Here is a 25,711-nt window from a genome sequence, read left to right as displayed (position 1 = left end):
TATATTGGAACTAGACAAAATTTCGAAATTAAGAAGAATTTATTGAACAGTATTTTATAAATAATTTTTGTTATACCCCAGAATTGATTTAAAATCATAAATATGTACATAATGGAGTTTTGTTGCTGTGACAGCATTGTTGACGTAAAACAAATGTCGCTTAGTAGGTTTCAGCCTCAAATTTCAGGATTTCGAACTAGTTTTCAGTTTACAAACCAGTTTTCAGTATACTGGAATCAGTTTTCAGTTTACAAACTCTCATTCCAAGGTTTTGTCATTATTCACATTATTTTACAATTGAGGAGCCGCAGAACAAAAGGTACTTTTTTGAAAATTTAATAATTTTGGGTAATTGATTTTTTCTAGAAGATTTCTAGAAGTTATCTTTTGTTCTGCGGCTCCTCAATTATAGTCATAAATATATCTGTGTCCCTACTACACAGGCCATGCCCTGTAACTACGAACATATGCAGCTGAACATTAATAGTAATATTGAAAGAAAAGTCCAATAGGTAAAACACTAAATACACATTGTTATCTGGCCTTGTAAAGTGTTTTTTCATTATTACACATTTTTTTTATAAATCTAATATCCCTGATACATTAAAGTATAGCTGGGCTTTTTTTTAACGAACATGATGATGTATGAGTATTTACAAAATGTAACAAAGAGCTCGGAATGAAAAAAAACGCTTAAATGTAATATGTACTCTAATGTGAACTTAATTAGCTTGGATGTTGTTGTTGGTAGTGATGCATATAACCTCACTCAATGAATAAACTTCTTTGTTTGAAAATACAAATGATATTTTTAAATAAAACCCAACAAATAAATGTAAGAAAAAGGCAAGACGTTATTACTTACACATCAAAATCCTCAAAACATTATTCTGGTATTGGAAAAAATATCAATTTCTTTTAAGGAACAATATTAGAATTTTTAATTTTAAAGTCACAGTATGACTTCAGCAAGTTGTGGGTTCAGTGATTTATGGTAATTTGACACTTTGAAATACATAGTATATTATTTTATTTTCCTTTTGCTAGTTTTGAAATATCTATAGAAACAAAAACAATTAATGGTTGTAACTTATACAAGAAAAAAAAAAGCAAACTTTTGTAAGAATATTCCAAAATAATCTCCTAATTATACTTTTGCTTTTTCTATTATAAAGTATGTGCACGATTAGTTAAGATTTATTATAAAATGTTATGGCAGAAGTATTATTTCTTTGTTGTAGAATATTTGAATTAAAAATTGAAAGGTAAGAAAATATTATTAAATAAAATTAACTTCTAACATTCCAAATTTTAAGACAAACTAAATTTCGATACTAATTAAACAGAGTTGATATTTTAGTATTATTTGATATTGTTGAAGAGACAACAATTAAACTAATAAGTCCCCTTTTACAATGCAGAAATTGAAAGGCAGACAGACGAAGTTTATAGGCGAGGGGTTGAAGAGGCAGAGTGTGTAGTACACGACCAAGGCGAATTTATACAAGGTGGAGTCAGTCAAACAGCTGATAATTTTTTTTTTCGCTTTTTACAACCAACTATCAAAGCTTGTTTTATATTTAAATATCTACATATTCTAAGCTTATTAACAAAATATTTATTGTTTACATAAATAAGTAAAGCCCTCACTATTCAAATATCTACACTATATTAAGTTTAAATACTTATTTGTTTAATTTTTCATTTTGGTTTTTTGACATTTGTTAAGACCAATCGTTGTTTTTGTAGAACTGACACCACCTTTTATGAATTCGCCTTGGTACACAACCATCTGTACTAGAAATTTTTTGTATCTCTTTTCCACTTTTCGCAATTTTCATGTTGTTGCTTCATATCATTTTTCTCACATCAATGTTTAAATGCATTTGACAATGCAAATATTCATACGCATCAACAACGAAAAAAGGAAACGACAAATTTCTGTCTGTCTATTAATTTCGCGGTTGTAAAAGGTTTAGGCTAGTTCAAAAGAGAATGAGAAAAATGTCTGCATTTCAATTTCTGCATTGTAAAAGGGGACTAAGTAAAGTTTCGAATAAGCTCAAAATTAGGGTTTTATGCAGTATTCGAAAATCGGGCAACATTTTGCCGAATACCGATACCCTTTGACTATATTCGTGTCGGAACTTATAAATCCTTCTTAAGGATTTATATTAATACTAAGTATTAATATTTGTCAAAAACTTATAGAATTTCATCGTCGAAACTTATAACAAATTAATTTATTTAAATCTGTTCATATTTGTACAAGTTTCGAGCAAACCAGAGGAGGCCGACTTTGACATCCTTTATCTCATCTTGTATTCTAACAGAGTGGTCAAATATTTCATTTTCTGAAAGCTAATGCCTTTATTTACGATCAGGGACCGTTACTGTTACAAGAAATATCAAAAAAGTTATTTTATAACAGTATTTTGTTACCTTAAAAATAAAAATTCATATAACACAGTTATTATTCAACGTAAAAATAAAAGTTCGCATGAAACTCTTAAAAATAGAGTTTTAAATAGTCGTCATAAAAAAACTCATTTGAGAAGTTTTATTTTCCCGTCATTTGAGGAGTTTTATTTTTTCCGTCATAAAATAAAACTGTTTACTTTGGACAAAATTAAATAAAAATTCAAATTTTTTAATTTATTAGCGAAATTTTTTTCTTTCATTTTTTAAATTTATTAATGAAAACAATTTTTTGTAAAAAAAAATTTTTGGGTTAAAAAAAATATTTCTCTATTTTGGCCCATTGTAGGTCCGACTTACTTTTGCCTTATATACGCCGTTGCAAAGGTCTTTGAAATATCCATATTGTCTACATTCATGACTTAATAATCGAAATAGTATCAGGCCTGTCACAGAATTCAATTCCGATTGAAAGTGAAATTAATTCCGTATTTCGCTCCTTCAGAAAAAGTAAAACGAAAATTTCTTTCGGAATAAAACCACTTTCAGTTTTCAAAGTAGAATTGATATTTCAATGTAATTATTTGTTTTTCTAAAATGTTTAATCAATTTCTGTACCAAAAACTTCAATTATGTTTTAACATAAAAACGCTGACAAATTAATATCAGAAATACAGAATTATTAAATATTTTTTGAATTAATAAGTTACACGGAATCTGAAGGAACCAAAAACGAAATCGATCGAAATAAAAACTACGGAATTGAAACCATTCCGAACAAAATGTGTGACAGGCCTGATAATTTCAATATCGAAGTTGATTTTCATTACAATAGCTCATTCGATCACAAATGCAGTAATTCGGCCCCTGGTTTTAATGCCTTTCTTTTGGGTATGGGAAACTTTTGCTAAAATCTAATTTGAGTGGAAGTGGTTTCCAATATTTGCACATCTCTATAAACATTATATTCAAATTATTCCGTATACATACTTTATAATTATGTACGAGTTTTTTATGTTTAAATATATTTTTATATGAGATGCTTAAATTTTGATTAGAAACACATTTAAAAATAATAATTATGAATTCAATGTGTTCTGCATTAAAGCGCGCTGGATGCTCTACAATTTAGTATAAAAAATTTGACCTTTTGTGCTGCCACAGATCATGATAATAATATTAAAGTAACTAGTTAGACAATTAAATTAAATAAATATAATTTGTTACACTATTTAAAGTCAATGAAAAGTTATAGTGTTTAAAATTGTTTCTTAAATATTATAACATAAAAAGGAAACTAACTACTTTGTACATTAAACTTAATTAAATGTACATAGTTATTAAATTTATGTTTGAGTAAACTACATTTTTTTTTTTTTGCTTTTGAGAATCAAATATTTAATGTATTTGCAACTGAACTTGAATTCTAAATTGAATATGTTTTCTGTTTAATTTAATATTTATTATTTTTATAATAAACATGTACTGTGACAAGCAAAAGGAATTATTAAATCAATTAGACTTACAGCTAAAAATTTGATTAAAAAAAAAATTAAAAACCATTTCATGTTAAAATACAAAAAAAAAGTAAAAACTTTACTGGAAGCTGGGTAATCCCATAAAAGATTTTGCTGCCAACTACTGCCATACTATTCACAAAGGCCGAAAAGGTACGAGTGGTACTTATTATATGGATATGAAAGTTGGTACTAAAAATATGTATACTCTTTTTTTAAATCAATATTAAAATCATGAAAACATCCAAAATAAAAAAACACTAAAAGGATTTCCTTGAACTGAAATTATTTTTAAACGAATGTCAAAACTTCGCGATAACAACAGAGAATAAAAAAAAATATGTACATTTTTTTGTAAAAGAATTCAACAAAACTATAATATATGAATATGTAGGTACTTACTTACATACATTTTAATTCCAAAATGGAGTGTGAGAATAATGTATCTACCAGAGAGGGAAATTTAAAAGAGTGAATTTGTTGTTTGTTACGAAATCTATATATTTTACAGTAATTTGAGTCAAGAGCAACGGCTCCATTCTTCACCAGTAAATTTTTTATTATGGCCCAATAAGCCGATTGTAAATCGTCCCAAAATATTGTTGAACCTGTGTGGATTTTATTAAGCACTCTTCGCGGTATATACATATCAGCATTTATTGTGAATGAACTATTTGATGCTGTAAATTATTAAACTTCAAATGATATTCATAATTAGAGAAAATAATGACATAATAATAATAATCACCCCTATCGGCAATAACATGTGAAATTTTGTTCCCATGAAATATTCATTTCCCTCGAAGGGAAAATTGCTATCGGGAATATCATGATGAACTTTACATTCACAATAGTTGATTTTGTTCGTAACAGCTGTTTATTGTTTACAAAATTCCATCTAAAAATTTCACAACAAGGGGAATTTTTTTCACGTGAACAAAGTTGATGAACGAAAAAAGGAAAAGGGAAAATATTTCATGTGAAATGTTGATTCGCGATAGGGGTGAATGACATTGTATTTCAGAAATTTCCAATTGAATTTAAAAAATTTCCAATTATATTTCATAATTTTCCAATTGTATATCAGAAATTTCCATTTGTATTTCAGAATTTTTAATTTACACTTAAAAAGTTTCTTATTGTGTTTCAGAATTTTCCAAGATTTTTTCAGAAATTTCTAGTTCTATTTCAGAAATTTCCATTGGTATTGCCATTTGAATTTTATGAAATACAAATGAAAATTTCTGAAATACAATTGGAAAATTCTGAAATACAATTGGAAATTTGTGAAATACAATTTGAAAATTCTGAAATTTAATTGGAATATTCAGAAATTCAATTAAATATAATTGGAATATTCAGAATTTCATTTAGAAAATTCTGAAATATAGTTGGAAATTTCTGAAATATAATTAGAAATTTGTGAAATAATAAAAACTTTCTCACCTTCGTGAGAAGGGTATATATAAGTTTGTCATTCCGTTTGTAATTTCCACAATATAATTTTCCGACCCTATATATATATATATATTCTGGATCCTTATAGATAGCGGAGTCGATTAAGCCATGTCCGTCCGTCTGTCTGTTGAAATCAATTTTCTGAAGACCCCAGATATCTTCGGCATACAAATCTTCAATAATTCTGTCAGACATGCTTTCGTGAAGTTTCCTATTTAAAATCAGCAAAATCGGTCCACAAATGGCTGAGTATGAGGAAAAAACCAAAACAACCTCGATTTTTACCTATTTTTGACCTATTCTGGATTACTAAGTCATTAATATAGACAATATGGATATCTAATGATATTTCAAAGACCTTTGCAACGAGGTATATAAGACCATAGTAAGTTAGACCTACAATGGGTCAAAATCGGAAAAAATATTTTTTAAACCGATTTTTTTTTCACCAAAAAAATTTTAAAATTTAAAAAAAAAAAAATAAAACAAAAAATTTGAAATTTGAAAATAATTCGAAATTTTTTTTCCAAAAAATTAAAAAAAAAAACAACTTTGGAAAAAAAATAAATTTTGTTTACCTAAAAATATTTAAAATTTCTATTTTGAAGTATAATTTGATGACGGGTATATAAGATTCGGCACAGCACGAATATAGCTCTCTTACTTGTTTTATATAAAATTTTTTGTTTCAAAAATAATGTGTTCTGGTATTTCGATTTTGCTAATTTCAGCTATTATTTTCTTTGAATATTTGAAGTATGGTAAATTTAATTATTTCATGCTATGATGAAATTCTTTTATAACTCTGCATAAATATTCGTACTAGTGCCAAAAATATTTACAAACATAAAGCGTTGTTTGTTATATTCGTATGTTTATTTGTAGGATTGTTTGTACGAATGATTGCCACTATTTAGGATTTTAGTTTGCGGTTACAATTGCCGCTACAAACCACAGACTACATACATACCAGGAGTAAAATTGAAAATAGTATTTGAAATTGGTAAACAAAAAATACCAAACAACAAATACTATGGTCCCATTAATCAGTGGCAGTAGGTACGAGTATGTACAGCTATTTGTATACCAAGTAAAGTAGAGGTAGTCAGTCACTAACACCACGGCAAGACTATTAAAAATAAATTGCTTTTGTTGTTGCTGTTTTCTTTATTTTTTGTTCATTATTTAAAATTTCATTCGTTTACGTTTAAATGCTGATAACAGCGACTGAAAACCAACCATCAGATTACAGTTTTTTTTTTCATTTCATTTTAAAATTTTTTTTTATTTATTTATATAAAATATTCTAAAGCAAAAGCGCGTAAAAAAGCACTCATTTGTTAGAAAAACCTTTGCAAATGAACTAGCAGAGCAATATTTGTGTTTCACCAAATTTAATAATTGTTTAAAGTTCATTTTTATCACAAGTATTAAATAACGTGACGTGTTTTAAACGTTAATCCACCTTGACTTCTACAAATGGCTGTGTTAAATTTTAAAAAACTTAAAAACTACTGAATAAACAACATTATTTTTACAAAAATCATATATTAAAACTAAAAACAAAACAAAAAAATATGTAAAAATTTAAACATATTTTAAACAAAAAAAAAACATAATTTTACCAAAGAAGTATTATTATAACAACAAAAACACACAAGGAAAAAGCACAAAGTTTTACAACAAAAATAATAATATTACCACTTGAAAAGCACCACCTGGAAACTTAAACAACAATAAAGCCAAGAAAATACAAAAGAAACACTTTACTTTGAACTTTGTATCAAGCAATTACGAACCCCCGAACCCACCTTCAAAACAAAATCCAACACGAAACACTCAGACACACAACTATTATTAAGTCATCACACCCACCACCCCCACACAACAACAAGAACAGCAACTAGACTTTTCAACACAAATGAAAGATATTGAAACCTCAGCGTCTGCACCGAATAGTTCAACATCATTTGTATTTAAATGTATTATAAAAACTGTACGCTTTATGTGGCAAGTTACAGCGTTACCGACAAAAATTGGTGAAACAATTGGTACCTTTTACCGTTATGCACAGACCTCGGTCGATAGTATTTTATGTGTAGCTGGGTAAGCTGTCAGCAATAAAAACTCAAACACATATCTCTAGCTATATAGTTTAACTTTAAGCGAATTATATTCTAATTTATTAATCAAATAATATGTAAAATTTATGATTTCTTAGTTTTGATATTAAATATCGATCTTTATTTTTGTCTACTTACAGAAAAGCTCGTCGCAAAGAACGAGATGGTGATCAAAACTCAACAGATACCAAATTATATTTGGAAGAAAGTGTTTTAGAACGTAAATTACCTGAAGCTGATCTCAAAGCTCTAGTTGATCTACCAGCTGGTTTAGATTATAATGAATGGCTGGCATCACATAGTAAGTATTGCTTGTTACATTTTGGAAATGATTAAAAAAATTTTTTACGTAGCTCCATTAGATCTTGTGTGATATTCTAGAACTTTTTATGAAACCGCACTTTTTATGGCTTATATCCGAAACCGAAAACTGACTATTATACCCCGATTTTACTACTTTTAGAACTAATTTCAAGAGAAAAATTCAAAATTTAGAACTAAACAAGTAAGAGAACTATATTCGCATCTTATATACTTATTATAAACTAAACTAATTTTTTTTTTTTTCAAAATTGTTTTTGAAAATTTAAAAAAGTTTTTTCGAAAATGTTTTTTAATTTTTTTCAAAATTTGTCCAAATTTTTTTTTTATTTAAAAAATTCGTGTTAAAAAATATTTTTCCCGATTTGGACCCATTGTAGGTCCAAATGACTATAGCTTTATATACATCGCTGCAATCTACTTACAAATATCTATCATTAGATATCCGAATTGTCTATATTAATGACTTAGTAATCCAGATCAAAAATAGGCCAAAAATCGAGGTTGTCCCGGTTTTTTCCTATATCTCAGCCATTTGTGGGCCGATTTTCTCTATTTTAAATAGCAACCGAGCTGAAGAAGAATTCCCGATACATTGATGTATCAATCATGTTTGTAAGTTATTTGGGGACTACGGAAAGTTGATTTCAACATACAGACGGACAGACGGACATGGCTATATCGACTTCGCAAAACAAATACAAAAGGAAAAAAGAAAACTGAAATAAAATTTAATTCATTACGAATCAATTTTTAGGCTTGATTCCTTTGTTGTATTTGTAGAGTTAATTTTTTTGAAAATTCATTCATTATAGAATTAATTCCGCCTTGAATCATTAAAATTGTCTTTATAATACAAAATAGGTTCAATTCAAATCTATTACAAATAGTTTTTTTTAGTTTAGAATTTTTTTTAATTAATTTTGTAAATGTTTAAAAGCAAAACCACTGATAAATACACATAGATCGGAAACTCTCCTGTCAAAAACCTAACTCAGTTGTCAAAAACATAAGTGGTGAGAATGACATTTTTTGTTTGAGTTTTTTTCTAGTTTCTGCTCTATGTATATTTTCTCTATGAGCAAAACAAAAATATTGAATAATAAAAACTTATTTTCATTCAATTTGAAGTAGATTTGAATTTACAAAAATTTAACCATTGAATTAATGAATTTTATAAGGAATTAATTCAACAATGAATGAATTTTATCCAGATAAATGCCCTTGAATGAAGCTAAAGAATTTGTTTTGTTAACGATTGTTTTATAGAATGAATTGCTGACATTTTTCAATTCTGAATTAAGATTTTTGTGAATTAAAAATTAACTAATTGAGTAATTTTAAATCTTTTTAAAAACCTAACTAAAACTTACAAAATCATGCCCCCTAATACCGTCGTACTATACTCTCATTGTCGTTGTAATTCCCCTCTATTAAACGCCATTAAAAACGTAGGTTGTAGTTTGAAAAAAAGTACACGTAACCAATATTGTTTAATTAAATAGCGAAAATATTTCTCAATAAACAATTTTCACAGAAATTGCAATGAAAATAATGGAAATTATTACAAAGGAAAACACCTGTTCAGTAATCTTATCTAGAAATTTATTTCCTATTTGTAGTACGAGTATATTTACGATTTATTAATAAGTAATTTAGATGACTAGTAGTATATTCACATTCATGTGCTAATTTGACCTACTGCAATGTAGTTTATGTAAAGTGTTAGAGATAATTAATGTAATTTTTATAGAGGTTTTTTTAATTAAAAATTAATTGAATTTAAAAAAAATAATCAAGTTAATTTTAGTAATAGGGGGTATCCCTAAATGTTTTCGTAAACATTTAATTCAAAGTCAAAAAAGGAATACCAAAACGGGCAACAGTGATGTATTTCAAATCATTCATATTATTCTTTTACCAGCCCTAGAGGAAATTTATGGGCAAAATGCGAAAATTGTGATTTTTTGTTTGTTGACATGGCCAAATCGAGAAATTACCTTCTGAACATGATCTACGGAAGAGTGACTGAGCAAGTTCCTTTAACTTGGAACATTTCTGAAACCAGTTTAGTAACTGTCTTCAGAATGGTTTCTAGAACTAATTCGTTCATTAATATGTTTTGTTTGAAATTTTCACACTTGGAACTACACCATTTTTCATTGAAATTGAGAAACTCTGCTGGCAAATACCTAACTCAGTTGTCAAAAACCTAAGTGGTGAGAATGTATTAGTAAAAAAAACTATGTGAAAACAAAACCAACTCTGGTATGATTATTTTGTGTGATTATGTGAATTTCTCTATTATTCCAAATGATATTGAGAATTTCAAATTTAAATTAAAAATATTCAAAATAAAATTCAGAATTTCAAATTGAAATTGAGAAAATTCCAAATTAAATTGTGAATTTCTTTAAATTGTCATGGGAATGATAAAGTGAGCAGATAGTAATTTTTTTAATTATTATTTATAAATTGTTTTACAAATTAACAAATTTTAAAACTAAAACAATGTATATATGCTGATATAGAGACAGTTTCATAATTTTAAGCAAATTAATTTAAAACAAGAGAGCTATATTCGGCCGTGCCGAATGTTATATACCCTTCACCAAATTATACTTCCAAATAAAAATTTCAAATATTTTTTGGTAAACAAAATTTATTTTTTTCCAAAGTTGTTTTTTTAATTTTTTGGAAAAAAAATTTTCGAATTGTTATTTTAATTTTTTTTAAATTTTAAAATTTTTTTTTTAAATTTTAAAAAATTTTTTTTTTGTTTTTTCAATTTTTTTTTTAAATAAAATATTTTTTCCGATTTTGACCCATTGTAGGTTCAACTTACTATGTTTTTATATACGTCGTTGCAAAGGTCTTTAAAATATCTATCATTAGATATCCATATTGTCTATATTAATGTCTTAGTAATCCAGATATAGGTGAAAAAACGAGGACCGATTTTGCTGATTTTAAATAGGAAACTTCTCGAAAGCATGTCTGACAGAATTATTGAAGATTTGGATCTCGAAGATATCTGGGGTCTTCAGAAAATTGATTTCAACAAACAGATCTGGATCTATAAGGATCCAGAATATATATACTTTATAGGGTCGGAAAATAATATTGTGGAAATTACAAACGGAATGACAAACTTACATATACCCTTCTCACGAAGGTGATGGGTATAAAAACAGGCCAACATGTCTAAAGTATAGGAACTAGAGGACCTGTTTAAGATTATAGTTTGTTGAGTAGTGTAATATAATAAAAAAGAAAATAAATTTTAACAAATAAAAATTCTTTCAATATTTCCATTCTATAATTGATTGATTGATTGATAAAAAAATCCAAATATAATAAGAATGATAAAAATATTGTTATCAAACTTTAAGTAACAGTTAATTAACTAAAAAATATTGACATCATTCTAAAACCCAGAGAAAATTTTTTTTATTCACAGCGTTTCATAATAAATTTTAAACAATATAAATCTCTTGACTGTTAAAATAATTACGATCAATAAATTGCGATTAAAAACTTGGTTTTACTCTAGGGTTTAAGATGTACGTAGGAGTATTCTGAACAAACTAGTTAGTTTTTTAGTTATTATTTATGAATTAGAATAAAATTAAAAATAAATTTTGTATTTTTTTTTTAAATTAAAATGTCAAATTTTATTTAACCTTGAAATCAACAAGATCACCACTTAAATACGTATACAACAGTTAAAAAAAACCCGAATATCATGTTGTATTAAAAGAAATTCTTAAATAATAGAGTTTTTTCTTGATAGTTTTTTTTTTATTGTTTGTTGAATTTATTTATATAAAATTTAAACAACTTTCATAATAATAAAAAAAGAAATAAGTAACAAAAGATTTGCAAATATTACATCACAAGTATTAATTTTCCATTCAATAAAAAACATTTTAAATAAAAACAACATCAAACTATTAAACAATCTAGCGATGATTTTTAGAAAAACTATAAAAGAAGAAAGAAACACTCAGAGAGATATAAAGAAGCTTAAGAAACACCATGAGGAAGAGAGACATATAGACGTAATACATATTTATTATTTTTGGCTTAAAAAGTTTTAGCAAATTTACAATACTAATTTGAATACAAACATATGTATGTTGTAGTTGTTGTTGCTTTTAGTATAATTTATTTTCACTTTCTTTATAAATAAATATCAAAAAAAAAAAAAAAAAAAAGACAAACACAAGCCCAAGCCACTGAATTTTGAATTGAAACTTATGCAAATTATTTAATGTTTTTATTTATTAGTCATTCTCTTCTTTTATGGCAATTTGATTTATATTTCAAATTTGTTTATGGCTGCTTTTTTTAAGCAGAGTAATTGATTAATGAATATTTATAAGTAGAATATGAATTTAATAAAATGATGGTGATTTTAACTTTCTTTTTCTCTTTATCACTCACTCTCTTCTTTTAGCTTTGGCTCTTTTTGAACATGTGAATTTGGTTTATGGCACCATTAGTGAATTTTGTACTACTTCGGGTTGTCCCGATATGACAGGACCGGGCAACAGGTAAGTTTCATTTACTTAATAATTATAAAACAAATTATAATTAGATTTATTTTTTTCAGAACGTACTTATGGTTTGATGAGAAAGGTAAAAAGACCCGCGTAGCGGCTCCTCAATATATCGATTATGTGATGACATTTACTCAAAAAACAGTCAGCGATGAATCGATATTTCCTACCAAATATGCCAACGAATTCCCAAGTTCGTTTGAATCGATTGCCCGTAAAATTTTACGCTTGCAATTTCATGTGATAGCTCATCTGTATGCGGCGCATTTCCGAGAAATCGCCCTGTTGGGTTTGCATACGCACCTTAATTTAACATTTGCCCATTTGACCGCTCTGCACAGGCGTTTTAATTTAATTGATGAAAAGGAGACCGATGTTTTACGTGATTTAGAAGTGGCTTTAAGATTAACCGACGATACAACCGGCGGCGGCAATGCTGGCAGTGGTAGTTCACAAAACGATGCAACAGAAACAAATTCCTCATCGTCAGGAGGAGGTGGAGGAGGCAGTGGTGGTGGGAGTGGTGTAGATTCAATTAAGGGGAGTTTAGCAGAGGATGTCAATTCAGGGCAACACAATAATTTAATGGATTGTAATACGACGGCACAGCCTCCAATATGTACACAGCCCGAGGCCAATCTAAAGTCACAACAGTTTGGTGGCGGTGGCGGTCTTATTGGCGGTATTTTAGGTGATTTAAGTAGTGGCGAATTTGGTGATACTATGCATTATTGTACTTCGGCAGTTCCTGCTTCCTCTACTACTAACAATACCTCCTCCACTCATACTTCTACTCCCAACACCTGCTCGACGAACAGCACCTGCACGACAGCCGAACAACAGTCGACAGTAGGGGCCGTTACGGCAAATGGTAATAATGGCGCGGGCGCTTTAAACTTTCATCTCAATAATAACAATCATTTAGCACATCATCCACACACGCATCATCCCCATCATCATCATCACCATCACAACAATGTGCATCACCATCACAATCATCCATATGCGCAAAATACAGGCCTAATACAGTGCAATGCTAGTAACGCTCCTACAGCAACAAATGCTACCACTTCAACAACCACAGCATAGCTGATCTAGATTAAATATATAAACAATTATTATTACTCTTATAATTATTATTATTATTATTACCATTATTCTTTTGTTGTTATCTCTTTTCCTAAACTACAACAACATTAACAACAACAACATCAACTGCTACAAAATAAAAACCAACATCAACAACAACAACCACAACAAACAAATAAATTTATTAAAAAAAAATAAATAAAACCCTAAACTATCTCTCCTTTATAACAAATGAAAACAAAAAAGTAAGAAAAAAACAAACAACAAAATATTAAATATAGTTTTAAAACAAGTTAAGAAATAAAGAAAGAAAAATAAATGTTAATTATGAAAAATTAAAACAAAATAAAACAAATACAAAAAAAAAAAACAAAAAAAATTTAAATAATGTTTTTTTTAGTTCGACAAACAAACAAAAAAAAAACACAGAAAATTATACATGAAACAATAAAGTGTAGCAAACAAATATTATATTTGTTTAATTATGGAAATTCAAACACACTCACAAAGGCGACATTTTCAATTGTATTTAAATATAGTCTAAAATTTAGTTGGTTTCTTAGTTATCTTTTTTATTAGTTGGACAAAATAAGAAAACCTTTTTTTAAACTAACAAATCTTATGTACAAGAGAAAGTACTAGGCAGTTGCCATTATTTAGACTCTAAAAAATTCTGAACTTACATAAAAATATATAATTTTGTTATATGTATATTTTCGAGAAGATATTTGACCAATTCACAATTGGTGTCGTAGCATCGTATCGTTGTATGTCGTAATTTTTTTATTAATGTTTTGTTTCGAAAAATTTGTTTGAAAAATATTTATGACATACAATGCTACAATACTACGACATCAATTGTGAATTGGGCAATTGAATTTATTTTCTTTAAAATGTAAAATATTTGATTTATCAATTCCTAAGTAGATGTTGATGTTAAATATCTTTTCTTTTGCACTCCCACAGTATGTTTTCAAAATTACAATTGCAATGCAGTTTTCAAATTAACGAAATTTCTTTTTTATATTTCTTCATCGAGGTAGTAACAATTTTAATTAATTATTTTTTAAAATTACTGCCATTACACACATGCGGGTAGTGCAGTAACAAAATATTGTACAAATAGATTCCTATTATATTAATATTGTAATATTGATTCAGGTTTTTTACTCACACATTCCTTTCCATGTTATCTATGAGAGAATACATCAATGGTTTCCACCAAAGAAATAAATAATTAGAAACAGCCATTTGAGATACATACATACACAAGGCTATCTGTAAAAAAAGAAATTGTCCAGTAAAGCATTGAACCGTTTGATTGATTCATCAATATTCTATAACAGTGCACATTAGTCAGGCGAATTGTTTACACCACAAATAAATTTTTTATAAATTGTTTACGTTTACATTATTTTTCACCTACTATATGAATATCCTGTTCTTTATTTATTGAGATGCAGTTTTCCGAACATACATATACTAAGTGATCTATCTGAGACGGTTACTGTGTAACTCAATCCGAAAACGGAAATGTGCGGAATTGTGTGATAAATACATTGTAATTTGAAACGATTTCCTTTCGAATCGAATTAGGGACTAACCCCCAGGCAGTGGGATTTACTGACTGGACTTGATCTACACCATTTTCAATTATATTTCAGATGTTTCTAATTGTAATTCAGAAATTTCCAATTAAATTTCAGAATTTTCTAATTGTATTTCAGAATATTTCAATTATATTTCAGAACTTTCCATTTATATTTCAGAAATTTCTAATTGTAGTTCAGAATTTTCCAATTGTATTTCAGACTTTTAAATTTATAATTAAAAAGTTTCTAATTGTATTACAGATTTTACCAAATGTATTTCAGAAGTTTCTAATTGTACTTCAGAAATTGCCATTTGTATAGCTATTAGAATTTTTTGAAATACAAATGGAAATTTCTGAAATGCAATTGGAAAATTCTGAAATATAATTGGAATATTCTGAAATTCAATTAGAAAATTCTGAAATATAATTGGAAATTTCTGAAATCAAATTGGAATTTTCTGAAATATGATTAGAATTTTCTGAAATACAATTAGAAACTTCTGTTTTTTTTTTTTTGTTTTTAAAATGTTTTACTAGAGAAAATTTCCATCACGTTTTTTAAATTAATTACATCCAACATCAGTTTCATAAGATACGAATTTTTAAAGTTAAAACCCAAGTAAATTTTTTTTAATTGCAAATTGACATAGTCATTCGTCTTTAGGGTCTAAATAAGTTGCTAAAAGTCACCTTAAATCATGTTTCCGATATTTTTTACTATTGTAGCTCAAAGATAACTAAACACATTTTTTTTGCTTATTTTTATAGAATACTATTTAGTTAAAGATAATTTTTGCGTATCTTGAATGGTTTTAATGTCACAGTGCATTTATTTTTCGTGTCATCAGGTTTGTCATACAATAATTTCGTACGAAAACGTATAAATATTCAAAATGAGAAAATAAAAATATGAAAAAATTCCATGCATACTTTAAGGAGCGACAAATAAAAATTTCTTCCGCTAACTATGAAAGCTGAAGAAGTAAAACCAAAACGTTACGAATTGAAAATGGGAATGTTTTTACTTCCTTACAGATTCATTGACAGAACTGAATGTGTTTTTCAAATCATGTGTTCATTGATGAGAAAAAAATGATGCCACACAACATCTGTATGATGGAGAAATCAGATATCATTTCATATTTGATTATCTCCCTTGTTTTGTAACATTTTCGTTTATAATACAAATTCACATGTTTTGGTGTTCTGTTAAACGAATCGACATGATTTACTCACTTTAATTTCCAGTAAACAAACCTGTTTCAATGTACAAAATTATTCGTTTTTGAAAATTTATCGTTTTTAAAATCACTCGATTTACAGAACAGGGGCGATTATTTGTTAGTTACGTGGTGTTAACATTTTAATTAATTGAATTAATTACGTTTCGAATTAATTCAATAATAAAAAGGTTCTATTCCAATAAAGACCGGAATGAAGCTAAAGAATTTTTTGTCGAAAATGATTTTATGGAATAAATTGCTGTCATTTATAACTCTTTTAAATTAAGATTTTAGTGAATCAAGCCAAATTTAATTAATCAATTCGGAACTATGGTTAGCACATATATTTTTTTATTTTCAAAGAACATTTTAAACTAAATACATTTAATAAAAACATCAATATTTAACTTTTTTGATTATAAAATTTTTCATTACAATATTCCTAAAAAAATTAAGTTTTAAGTTAAACACCTAACAGCTATTTCACACTTTTCGTTGGAAACTAGTTAATGCACGTAGTATCTAAAAAATGTTAACAAAAATAAATAAATTCAAACAGATATTCCTCCTTGATACTTAATTGCATTCCGATTGAAAGTGAAATTAATCCCGTATTTTGCTTCATCAAAAAATGTGAAACATTTTTTTTTTTTGGAATGAAACCACTTTCAGTTATTTAAGTGATATTTGTTTGTTTTTCTTAAAATGTATATTCAAGTTCTTTAGCAAAAATTACGTTTTTGTTTAATCTGGTCTGTCATAAAACGATTTACTTAAAATTAGGTACCAAAAACAATTATTATACCTTGCTCTCCTATGATAGCTGTACCAAGCAATTGATTAAGGCTCTTTTGAAACGTCAAAATTGTCACCTCTGTATGCTTTGTGATAAAATTATGTGACAGCTGGGTTTATCTATAATTTATTATGCCCGTTTATAATTTTTTTAAGGAAATTTTCAGTTATTCAACATATTATGTTTAAGCCGTATTTCTGTGTTTCGCAAGTCCACAGGTTTCATTCAGAGTTAAATACTGATTAGTTAACTTCTATGTTATTTAGATTCTTCCCAATAATCATTTGAACTAAAGTTGCGTTATTAGCATCCGTTATTATGGCAACTGTTTCGAAATTGGCAACTAGAAATTTGTGGTTGCCTTTGGCAATGCAACTGAAGTTCGGTTGCCAAAAATGTATTACATGATTAATTTTTTCTTCAATTCAAATCTATTACTTTTTGTTCAATTCATTATGTAAATGATTAAAAAAAAAACTGAATAAAGAAAAAATATTTTATTCAAATTGTATTAACAAAAATTAATCATTCTATGGTTCAATGAATTCATATATGAATTCTACGATGAATGAATTATATTTATATAAAAGCCTTTGAATGAAGCTAACGAATTAAGCTACGTATACACGGTTGTCATATTCTTACAATATTGTCAGAAAATGTTCAATAAATGGTTATCACCCGTATGTTTCAACATAAGTTCTCATGGTTGTGTTAACCATTTTATGAGCATGTTATGACAATATTGTAAGAATATGACAACCGTGTATACGTAGCTTTAGATGTTGAGAATGAATTTATTGAATATTAAGACATATATACAGAAAAAAATGTTTTTTAAACCGTTTCTATTCATAAATTTATCAGATATTCTGAAAACACAATTTTTTAATATTTTCTTTTAAATTTTGATTATTGAATTTGATTATACAATTTTGGTTATTGGTTGAAATTTAATAAAAAAAAGTTATTGAAAATACATTTTCGTAATTGAAAACACACAAAAAAAACTAAAATGTGATTTCAATTACGAAAACATTATTTTCAATAACTTTTTTATTACAGTTGAACCAATAACGAAAATTGTATATTCAATTATAAAGATTATCGAATTCAATGCTCAAAATTTAGAAGAAAATACACATAGAAAATTTAGTTTTTTAATACACGAATACATACTTGATTGAATTAAAGAATTGTTAAAACTAAAGCTACGAACAGAAAATGGTTAACACAACCATGAGAACTTATGTTGAAACATATGGGTGTTAACCATTTATTGAACATTTTATGACAATATTGTAAGATTATGACAACCGTGTATACGTAGCTTAATAGAATATCTGATAAATATTTGAATTGAAATATGTAGTTAGTGCTGACTTTAAGTTATATTTTTATTGCTAATGAGACTAAACAAGATTTCAGTAATAAAGACATCAAATTATTATGTATGTTTCTGTAATTATAAAAATACAGGACATGGCTAATAATAATACCATTCAATTACCATTTATTAAAATTAAATTTAAGTATAATTTTGCAAACATTAAAATTTTATTTTTAAAATTTCAATTAAAAAGCTTGTTGTCGGTTTTAAGTTGTTAGTTTTTTTTTATAACCTGTAATTCTAAATCAAAATTTTTATTTTTACCTTATTAAGGTTAAATATAGATTTAAAATTGTTTTGAATTCAATATCTTTCTTTATTTGAATTCACATTGAATATTTATTTAGAATTTTTAATATTCTGTAATCTGAATGTTCTTAGATACAATTGAAAATAGCGTTACACTACACAAGGAAAGCTAAAACTGTGAAAATAAACACAAACTTAATATTTTAATTAAAAAACAAGAATTTTTGTAGAAAGTTTTAAAGTGTATTAAAATATTTTTAACTATTTTCATTTATTTTTAATGAATAAAAACAACTGTTACAGGATCTGTACGAAAGTGAAAATAATCGTATGTTCCAATTCGTAACGTTTTGGTTTGCTACTTCAGCTTTCGTAAAAGCATTTTGCTACAAAAACTTCACATACCTTAAGGAGCAACTTAAAATTTTTTAAAGCACAAGGCTTATGAAAGTAATATATTTGTCATTCCTAAATTAAATTTTTTTTCTTTTATTTACACATTTTTAATTTTTACCCAATAAGCACCAAAGCCTCAAAAATTCAACATTTTGTTGGAATTTGACTTGAATGCAAATGTTATTATGTTTTAAACTTGAAAAATATTTAAAAAAATTAAATATTTTTCAAACAAAAAACATATGGCTTGAATTTATATTTCCTTTTTACTGGAGAATGCTATTGAAATAAAGTATAATGCAACTGTAATTCAATTGCTTGACTATAATTCAAGGCTTGAATTACACTTGCTTTCAACTTGAAGTCCAGTAACAATGCTTATTGGGTACTTCCCCTTTTTCATTTGAAAGTGGAATTTTTTGTTTTTCTATTGAAGCTAAATAGGTTTTAGTTTTCACTTTCGTACGAATTGAATGTCTGTGACATACGTGCAAGCTTTCAGTTTAAAATGCAAAATTCTAAAAAGAAAAAGAAAGAAAAGAAAAATAAATTGAATTAAAATTAGCCTAACCTCTGTTTTTGTTTAGTCAGGCAATAAGTGACAAAGAAGATTATAAAACGCTTAAAATGCTTTACACGTTGATTACACTATACACCATATTTTAGTTTTAAATGTTAAAATGTAATAAAACAAAAATAACTTTTAATAATAACAGCCAAAGTAAACCAAACATCAGCATTCAAAATTAGAAATTATACTGGTATTCGAGAAAACAGAAATTGAGTAAAGAATTGAAGTTACACAAGTTTAAGTTGAAAATAAATTGTTCACAAAAACACCACAAATAAATTTAAAAACTTTAACCTAAACCCCTCCTTTGTAAAGTATAACAAAATTAAATTTATAAAAGTAATCATTGGAATAAACAAAGAAGTAGTCTGATTATAACTAAAAACAAAAATATTTATTTATAATACAAAAAAGTAACAAAATCTTTAAATTATATAATAAATTAAAAATCTTTTAAAAGCACTTAAAAATAAAACAAGTATAATAAAACAATCACACTCTACTTTCAAAATATTAAAATTTTTTATTTATTTTGATTTCTATTTCTTTTTGAAAAGGATCCATGTTGAAGTTATTTTTTGTCAAACTTTAAATATATTTGAATGTAAATTGCTAGTATCAGACCGTACTAGATGACTTAAAAAATAGTATTTCATTGACAATTGATGATTTAAAATTCTAATTATGGCACTTCACTACTTACACAACAGATTCGAATGACTTAAAAATCTATTTATGCGAATCAAAATATATAATTTTTATGATAGTATATAAAACTGTTTTGGAATCCCAGCTTTCAGATTTTAGAACACTTAGTCTAATCAAAAAATGTAATAAAATCGGAAGGGCCTAAGGCATATTTTGAATGTATCCTTGTTAAAATACCTTTAGTTCATTAAGAAATTCGTTTCCTAGGAAGCAAAGAGGAATAGCAGCTAATCGGGCAAAAAATTCTTAAATTCAAGACTTTCACAATTTAAATAAGTATAAAATATGTTAAATTCAGATGGGCGTAATAGATTTTCTGCCAAAATAATACAAAAATTCATCTTTTTCTCAATTTTCAAAATAGATTATTGTTGGACATGTAAAAGATATTGCTTTTTCATATGATTTTTTATTTATTGTTTAACAACTATAACAGGATTAAAATCGGTCATTATTTGTGTCCGATATTTTGAAAAACCCAGACCAATGTATTTAAAGTATAAATTTTCAAATACGTATAACTTAGAGAGTTATCTAGAGATATGCGTAATCAAAGGCTTTAATAATATATTAAAAATCTTTGAAATTGAATGAACCAATTTGGTGACCGTCTTTGGCAGATTTATTTCCAATATATTTTCTGAATAAATTCAGCTATTGATATTTTTTTGACAAATTTCGTTTGGCATTAAAACATTTAAAATTGTGACTAATTTCAACAGAAGATTGAAATCCGTATATATATTCTATATTTAAGAGAAAATAGCCAAATCCGAATTTTCATTTTCAAGTTTGCAAAAAGTCGTTACATCAGATAGTCCTGCACTCATTTGAAAACCATTGTTCTATATAATCCTTGACTATACACGCATTTGCTAATCTTCTATATATAAAAATGAAATGGTCCATGTATGTAATGGCATCACGTGAGAACGGCTGGAGCGATTTGGCTGATTTTTTTTTATTCGATTCAGGAGATGGTTTGTACAGAAAAAAAATTCCGGGTAAAACTCGGAATTTTTTTTTGAGTCCAGTCAACTGCAATAAAAAAAGCTCCCTAAAGTATGCAGTACAAATTTAGATATTTTATTTGCAAATAAATAAGAACAAGCAGGTGTATGTGGGTTGGAGAAACTTGAAGAACTAACATTAGTAAATAGCTACCGGGCGAAGCCGGCGCAGTCAACTAGTTGAATATAATTAAAATTATAATAGAGGTCTACAAGAAACATTCCAAAAAATAACTACAGTGCGGCAACGGTTTTTGCAAGGACTCGATGTTGGTAGAAACGACAAAACATTTCCTTAAAATTATTATTGATATTTCGTTTATGAATGGTTTCAAAAGTAAATTACACAGGGAAGTACGATTTTTAGGATTTTGTTTACAAAGTAATCAAATTATTTTTTGAAAAATTAATTTCGATGATGCAGTAACTGAGGGTTGCACAAGCCGCAAAAAGCTCTATTATTTTCCAGTTTAAATTCTTTAAAATTGTTAAAAAATGTGTGGCCATTTTGGAAAAAATTTGTGGGCACTTTGGATGAGTGCTAAATTTCAAATACGACATGTGTAAGTAAATGTTTACATTTTGTAGGAATTACTACGAGTATGTAATGAAAACCAATAAAATAGTATGTTTAATACTTAATGCAGATACATGTTAATAAAACAAGTAACATAATTCCGACTGTTTTTATCTGTAAGTTTTCAACAAAAATGGATCTTTTCTATACTTTTTATAAAAATTCTAAATCAATTATGTATATGTATTAAAATTAGTCCACACTTTTAATTAGCAAAAACTATCACAATAAAAACACTTAACTCTTGGCATAAATATAATAAATAATACCTACATTATTAAAATTAATAAAGGAAAAAAAACTATTTTTCTATTAAAAAATTGTTATAAAAATAATAAAAAAAATCAGCAAAATCTAAAAAACAACAAAAAAAGATTAGTTAAGTTTTAAATGACTATAATGAAAAAACTGTTTCAAACTAGAAAAAAACTAAACAAAAAGTACTAAAATTCTACAATAAGAAATCTCTTTGATTGTTTCAAATAAATTTTAACTTCCCCTCACTAACACACCTACACACACACTAACGTTCTCTCTCTCTCTATCTCTCTCATTCACTTCACATATTACACCTACAGACACCACATCAACGTCAGTTGTTTATAAAAAAAAAATAATTCCTCAGCCTAAAAGTATGCAATCACAATTGTTACTTAATTTATAAAATACACCCAGCAAGCAAAACAACCAACAAAACAACATAGCATGTAATTTAAGTAGACGTAAGAAAAACACAACAAAACAAAGCTAACAAAAACAACTATTGTATTTAAAATACAATTGTTAATAACAATTAAATGAACTACAATTAATTAATTAAAAGAATTTATTAATTTACATTACATTAAAAAAAGAAAAAAAAACATATAATTTTTGAAATACAAGAATTGAGAAAGAAAACAAATATATAATGGAATAAATATGTATGATTGATTGTTTTGAAATCTTTTTAGCATTTGCCGTTCTTAATTTTAAGCGTTAAAAAAAATTTATGTAATAAATTTAATTATATTTTGCCACACAAAAAATAAATATAACAAACAAAAAAACACGCAATATTTCTAGCAAATTAATTCTAAAATGTGTATTTTTATTAGTGCAAAATTCAGAAAAACCTAAAATAAAATATTGCAAAAACATACATGCTTATGTACATGTATTTATATGTATAATTCATACATACATACATATGTTATTATATTTAGTAATATACAAACTTACTTATATACTAAATTATAAGTTTACACCAAATATATACAAACACTATTATATAAACACACTTACATACATAGATACATAACTGACAAAATACATACATACGTACATATAAACACACATAAAATAATTATAAATTATAACAACAATAACAATAATAATACAACAAAAAACAAAACAAAAATCGAAATTGTAAAACATTGCTGAGTTTTAATAAAAATAATGAATAAAATGAAAATGTGTTATATTAAAAATAAATAAACAACAAACAATTCGTTTTCTTTCTTGTAGAAATTTTTTAGACATTGTGAATCCGCCTTGTCCTTTCAGCAGCAAAAAGAAAAAAAAAACTTAAAAAACTGCTTGAGACAACATTAAAAACTATGTACACATTTATACATCGTTTGGTTTAGAAGTTATAACCCACAATGTTGTCTAAACCTTCCCAATCGTGTTATATTAGGCTGTACCGAATCTTATATACCCACCACATTTAGTTGGATCTCCCGATCTCTTACTAGAAAATATCAATGATAAATTGCCGTGGCATTTAAATTGGCCCTTGGTTTTAAATGTATTTCATATTTTTTGATCCAAACTTTTTAACAATTCAATCCCAAAAACTATTTGTAGCAAATTTAGGTTCGGCCTCCTTGTATTTGAATTGTTTTTAAACGTTGCACGTTGGGTTCAAATGGTATAAAAGTGGTGATTAATTGAAATTTAGAAATAAAGTTTTTATAATAAATTTTGATATTATAGGGTAAAAGTAGATAAAATTCTAGATCATTAGCTGTAAAAATAAATCAACTAAGTTGTTTACTTTCTTTTCAGTGAGCGGTCAAAATTAGTTAATTATTGCTGTTTTTAAAAAAAGTGAAAAAATTGGAAATTTTTACAATTCAAGCGATTATTGTTAGTATTTAATCTATTAAAAGTAAATCTTTTATAATGGAACCTTCAACATCAGGTATTAAAGTATATAGTAAAATTTTTTTTTATAAAAATTGTGTATATATTTTTAATATTTTTTTTAAAAAAGGTCCAAAATTGGGATAATTTCCGCATTTAATGGGCCACAAGTAATAAGTTAGTAATAGTTGAAATTAGTTTTATAGATTTTAGAATAGTATAGTCCAGACAATGCCCAGCCATTTTTTTTATTTTCATTTTTGTGTAAAAACTCTGGTTGTCATTTATTTAACAAGACCAGTAAATGATAACAACGATGAAGATAGTAATGATGATAATGATGAAGAAGATTATAATAATGATGATGAAGATAATGATTATAATGAAGCTTATGATAATTGGGATATTTGTGGTAAATTTGAGAATGCAGAATAATACAAATATTTTAATATATTTTTTATTAAGAAGGTAAAACGAAACCAAAGAAACGCCTAACAGGTTAAAAATTTTTTTCCATTTTTTCAAAAACTTGTGTTTTTATGTATTTATGATTATTCATTACAAAAATTTATAATATTCTCTTTTGTGGCTTTTTTGAAAAAAAATTGTAAATTTATACAATTTTGTGTAAAACAAAAATTGGATTTTAAATTAAATTTATACTAATAATTTTTTAATAGCACATTAAGTATGCCACTTTGGGTACCATCGAACCCACTGTGTGTCGAGTGGACATTTTTTTGTTGGACAGATTTTTCCCATTTCCAACACCAAATATTTAGATTCTAATACTTCTACGTCGCAAGGAGAGATGACTTCATACATTTTTGTGCAAAAATTATAAGGAGTGGTTGTAGAGTATTGAAATTTGGCACCGATAATTATATGGACTAAGTTAAGAAAAACATTAAATTTTATCAAAATCATCCACGGCCACTGCCCATACAATCAAAAAAGATTTGGGTGGAATTCAAGCGTTATTTAGTATTTTTATACATATTTTTTCCAAAGGCACGTTTACATCTGTAGTATATTCGAATTTTTATAAAAATATCACAAATGTAAACAAATATTATAAAGTAGAAGTTTAAAATGAGGCAATTGAATTGATTTGAATTTCATTTGAGTCAGCTATGAGGATTTCCCTGTAAGGCGACGATAGAGATGTTTACCGAGGTATTTAATTCCCAATTGCTGGGTTATTGATATAAATAGGGGCCATATTATCTACGCAATGTTGATGACGCCTATTGAAGGTTTTTGAGAGTGTTTAAAATTACTGTATCATCTGCTGGGTTATTGATATGAATACTGGGTTATTTATATGAGTACGATTATTCGTTGGTTTTATCTTTAATTTAGCTGTCTTGGTCAATTTTAAGCACAGATATAAACGAGTTAATAATGACCAGAAAGTTTCATAATCATATTATAACAACCCTTAGAAACAATCACGAAAATAGGCTTTAAAATGTTTTTAAAGGAATAATTTTAACAAATTTGTGAGCGAATCTAAAATCCACACGCTAACCCATAATGTGTATCTTTACTTAACTATTATAATTCATCAATAATAACCATT

At 26.7% G+C, this 25,711-nt stretch overlaps 1 protein-coding gene across 4 annotated transcripts in view; it reads left to right on the top strand.

Moving 5' to 3' along the window:
* Mob2 (MOB kinase activator 2) overlaps positions 1-13,876 on the top strand; it is a 156,832-nt gene extending 142,956 nt beyond the window's left edge. For 3 of the 4 annotated variants that reach the window (XM_065505226.1, XM_065505224.1, XM_065505223.1), the window contains exons 2-4: positions 7,657-7,817; positions 12,297-12,393; positions 12,453-13,876. In XM_065505226.1, the coding sequence (XP_065361298.1) occupies positions 7,657-7,817; positions 12,297-12,393; positions 12,453-13,488 (1,294 nt within the window). In that variant the 3' untranslated portion in view covers positions 13,489-13,876. Of the gene's footprint in view, positions 1-7,064; positions 7,500-7,656; positions 7,818-12,296; positions 12,394-12,452 lie in introns of those variants that run through there. The other variant, XM_065505225.1, reaches the window with a different exon arrangement.
* The last annotated feature ends 11,835 nt before the right edge of the window (positions 13,877-25,711 follow it).

The sequence above is a fragment of the Calliphora vicina genome, chromosome 3 (assembly GCF_958450345.1).
Source record: "Calliphora vicina chromosome 3, idCalVici1.1, whole genome shotgun sequence".
Taxonomy (NCBI): domain Eukaryota; kingdom Metazoa; phylum Arthropoda; class Insecta; order Diptera; family Calliphoridae; genus Calliphora; species Calliphora vicina.
The sequence above is the reverse complement of the archived record's forward strand: the minus strand, read 5'-3'. Positions and strand labels throughout refer to the sequence as shown.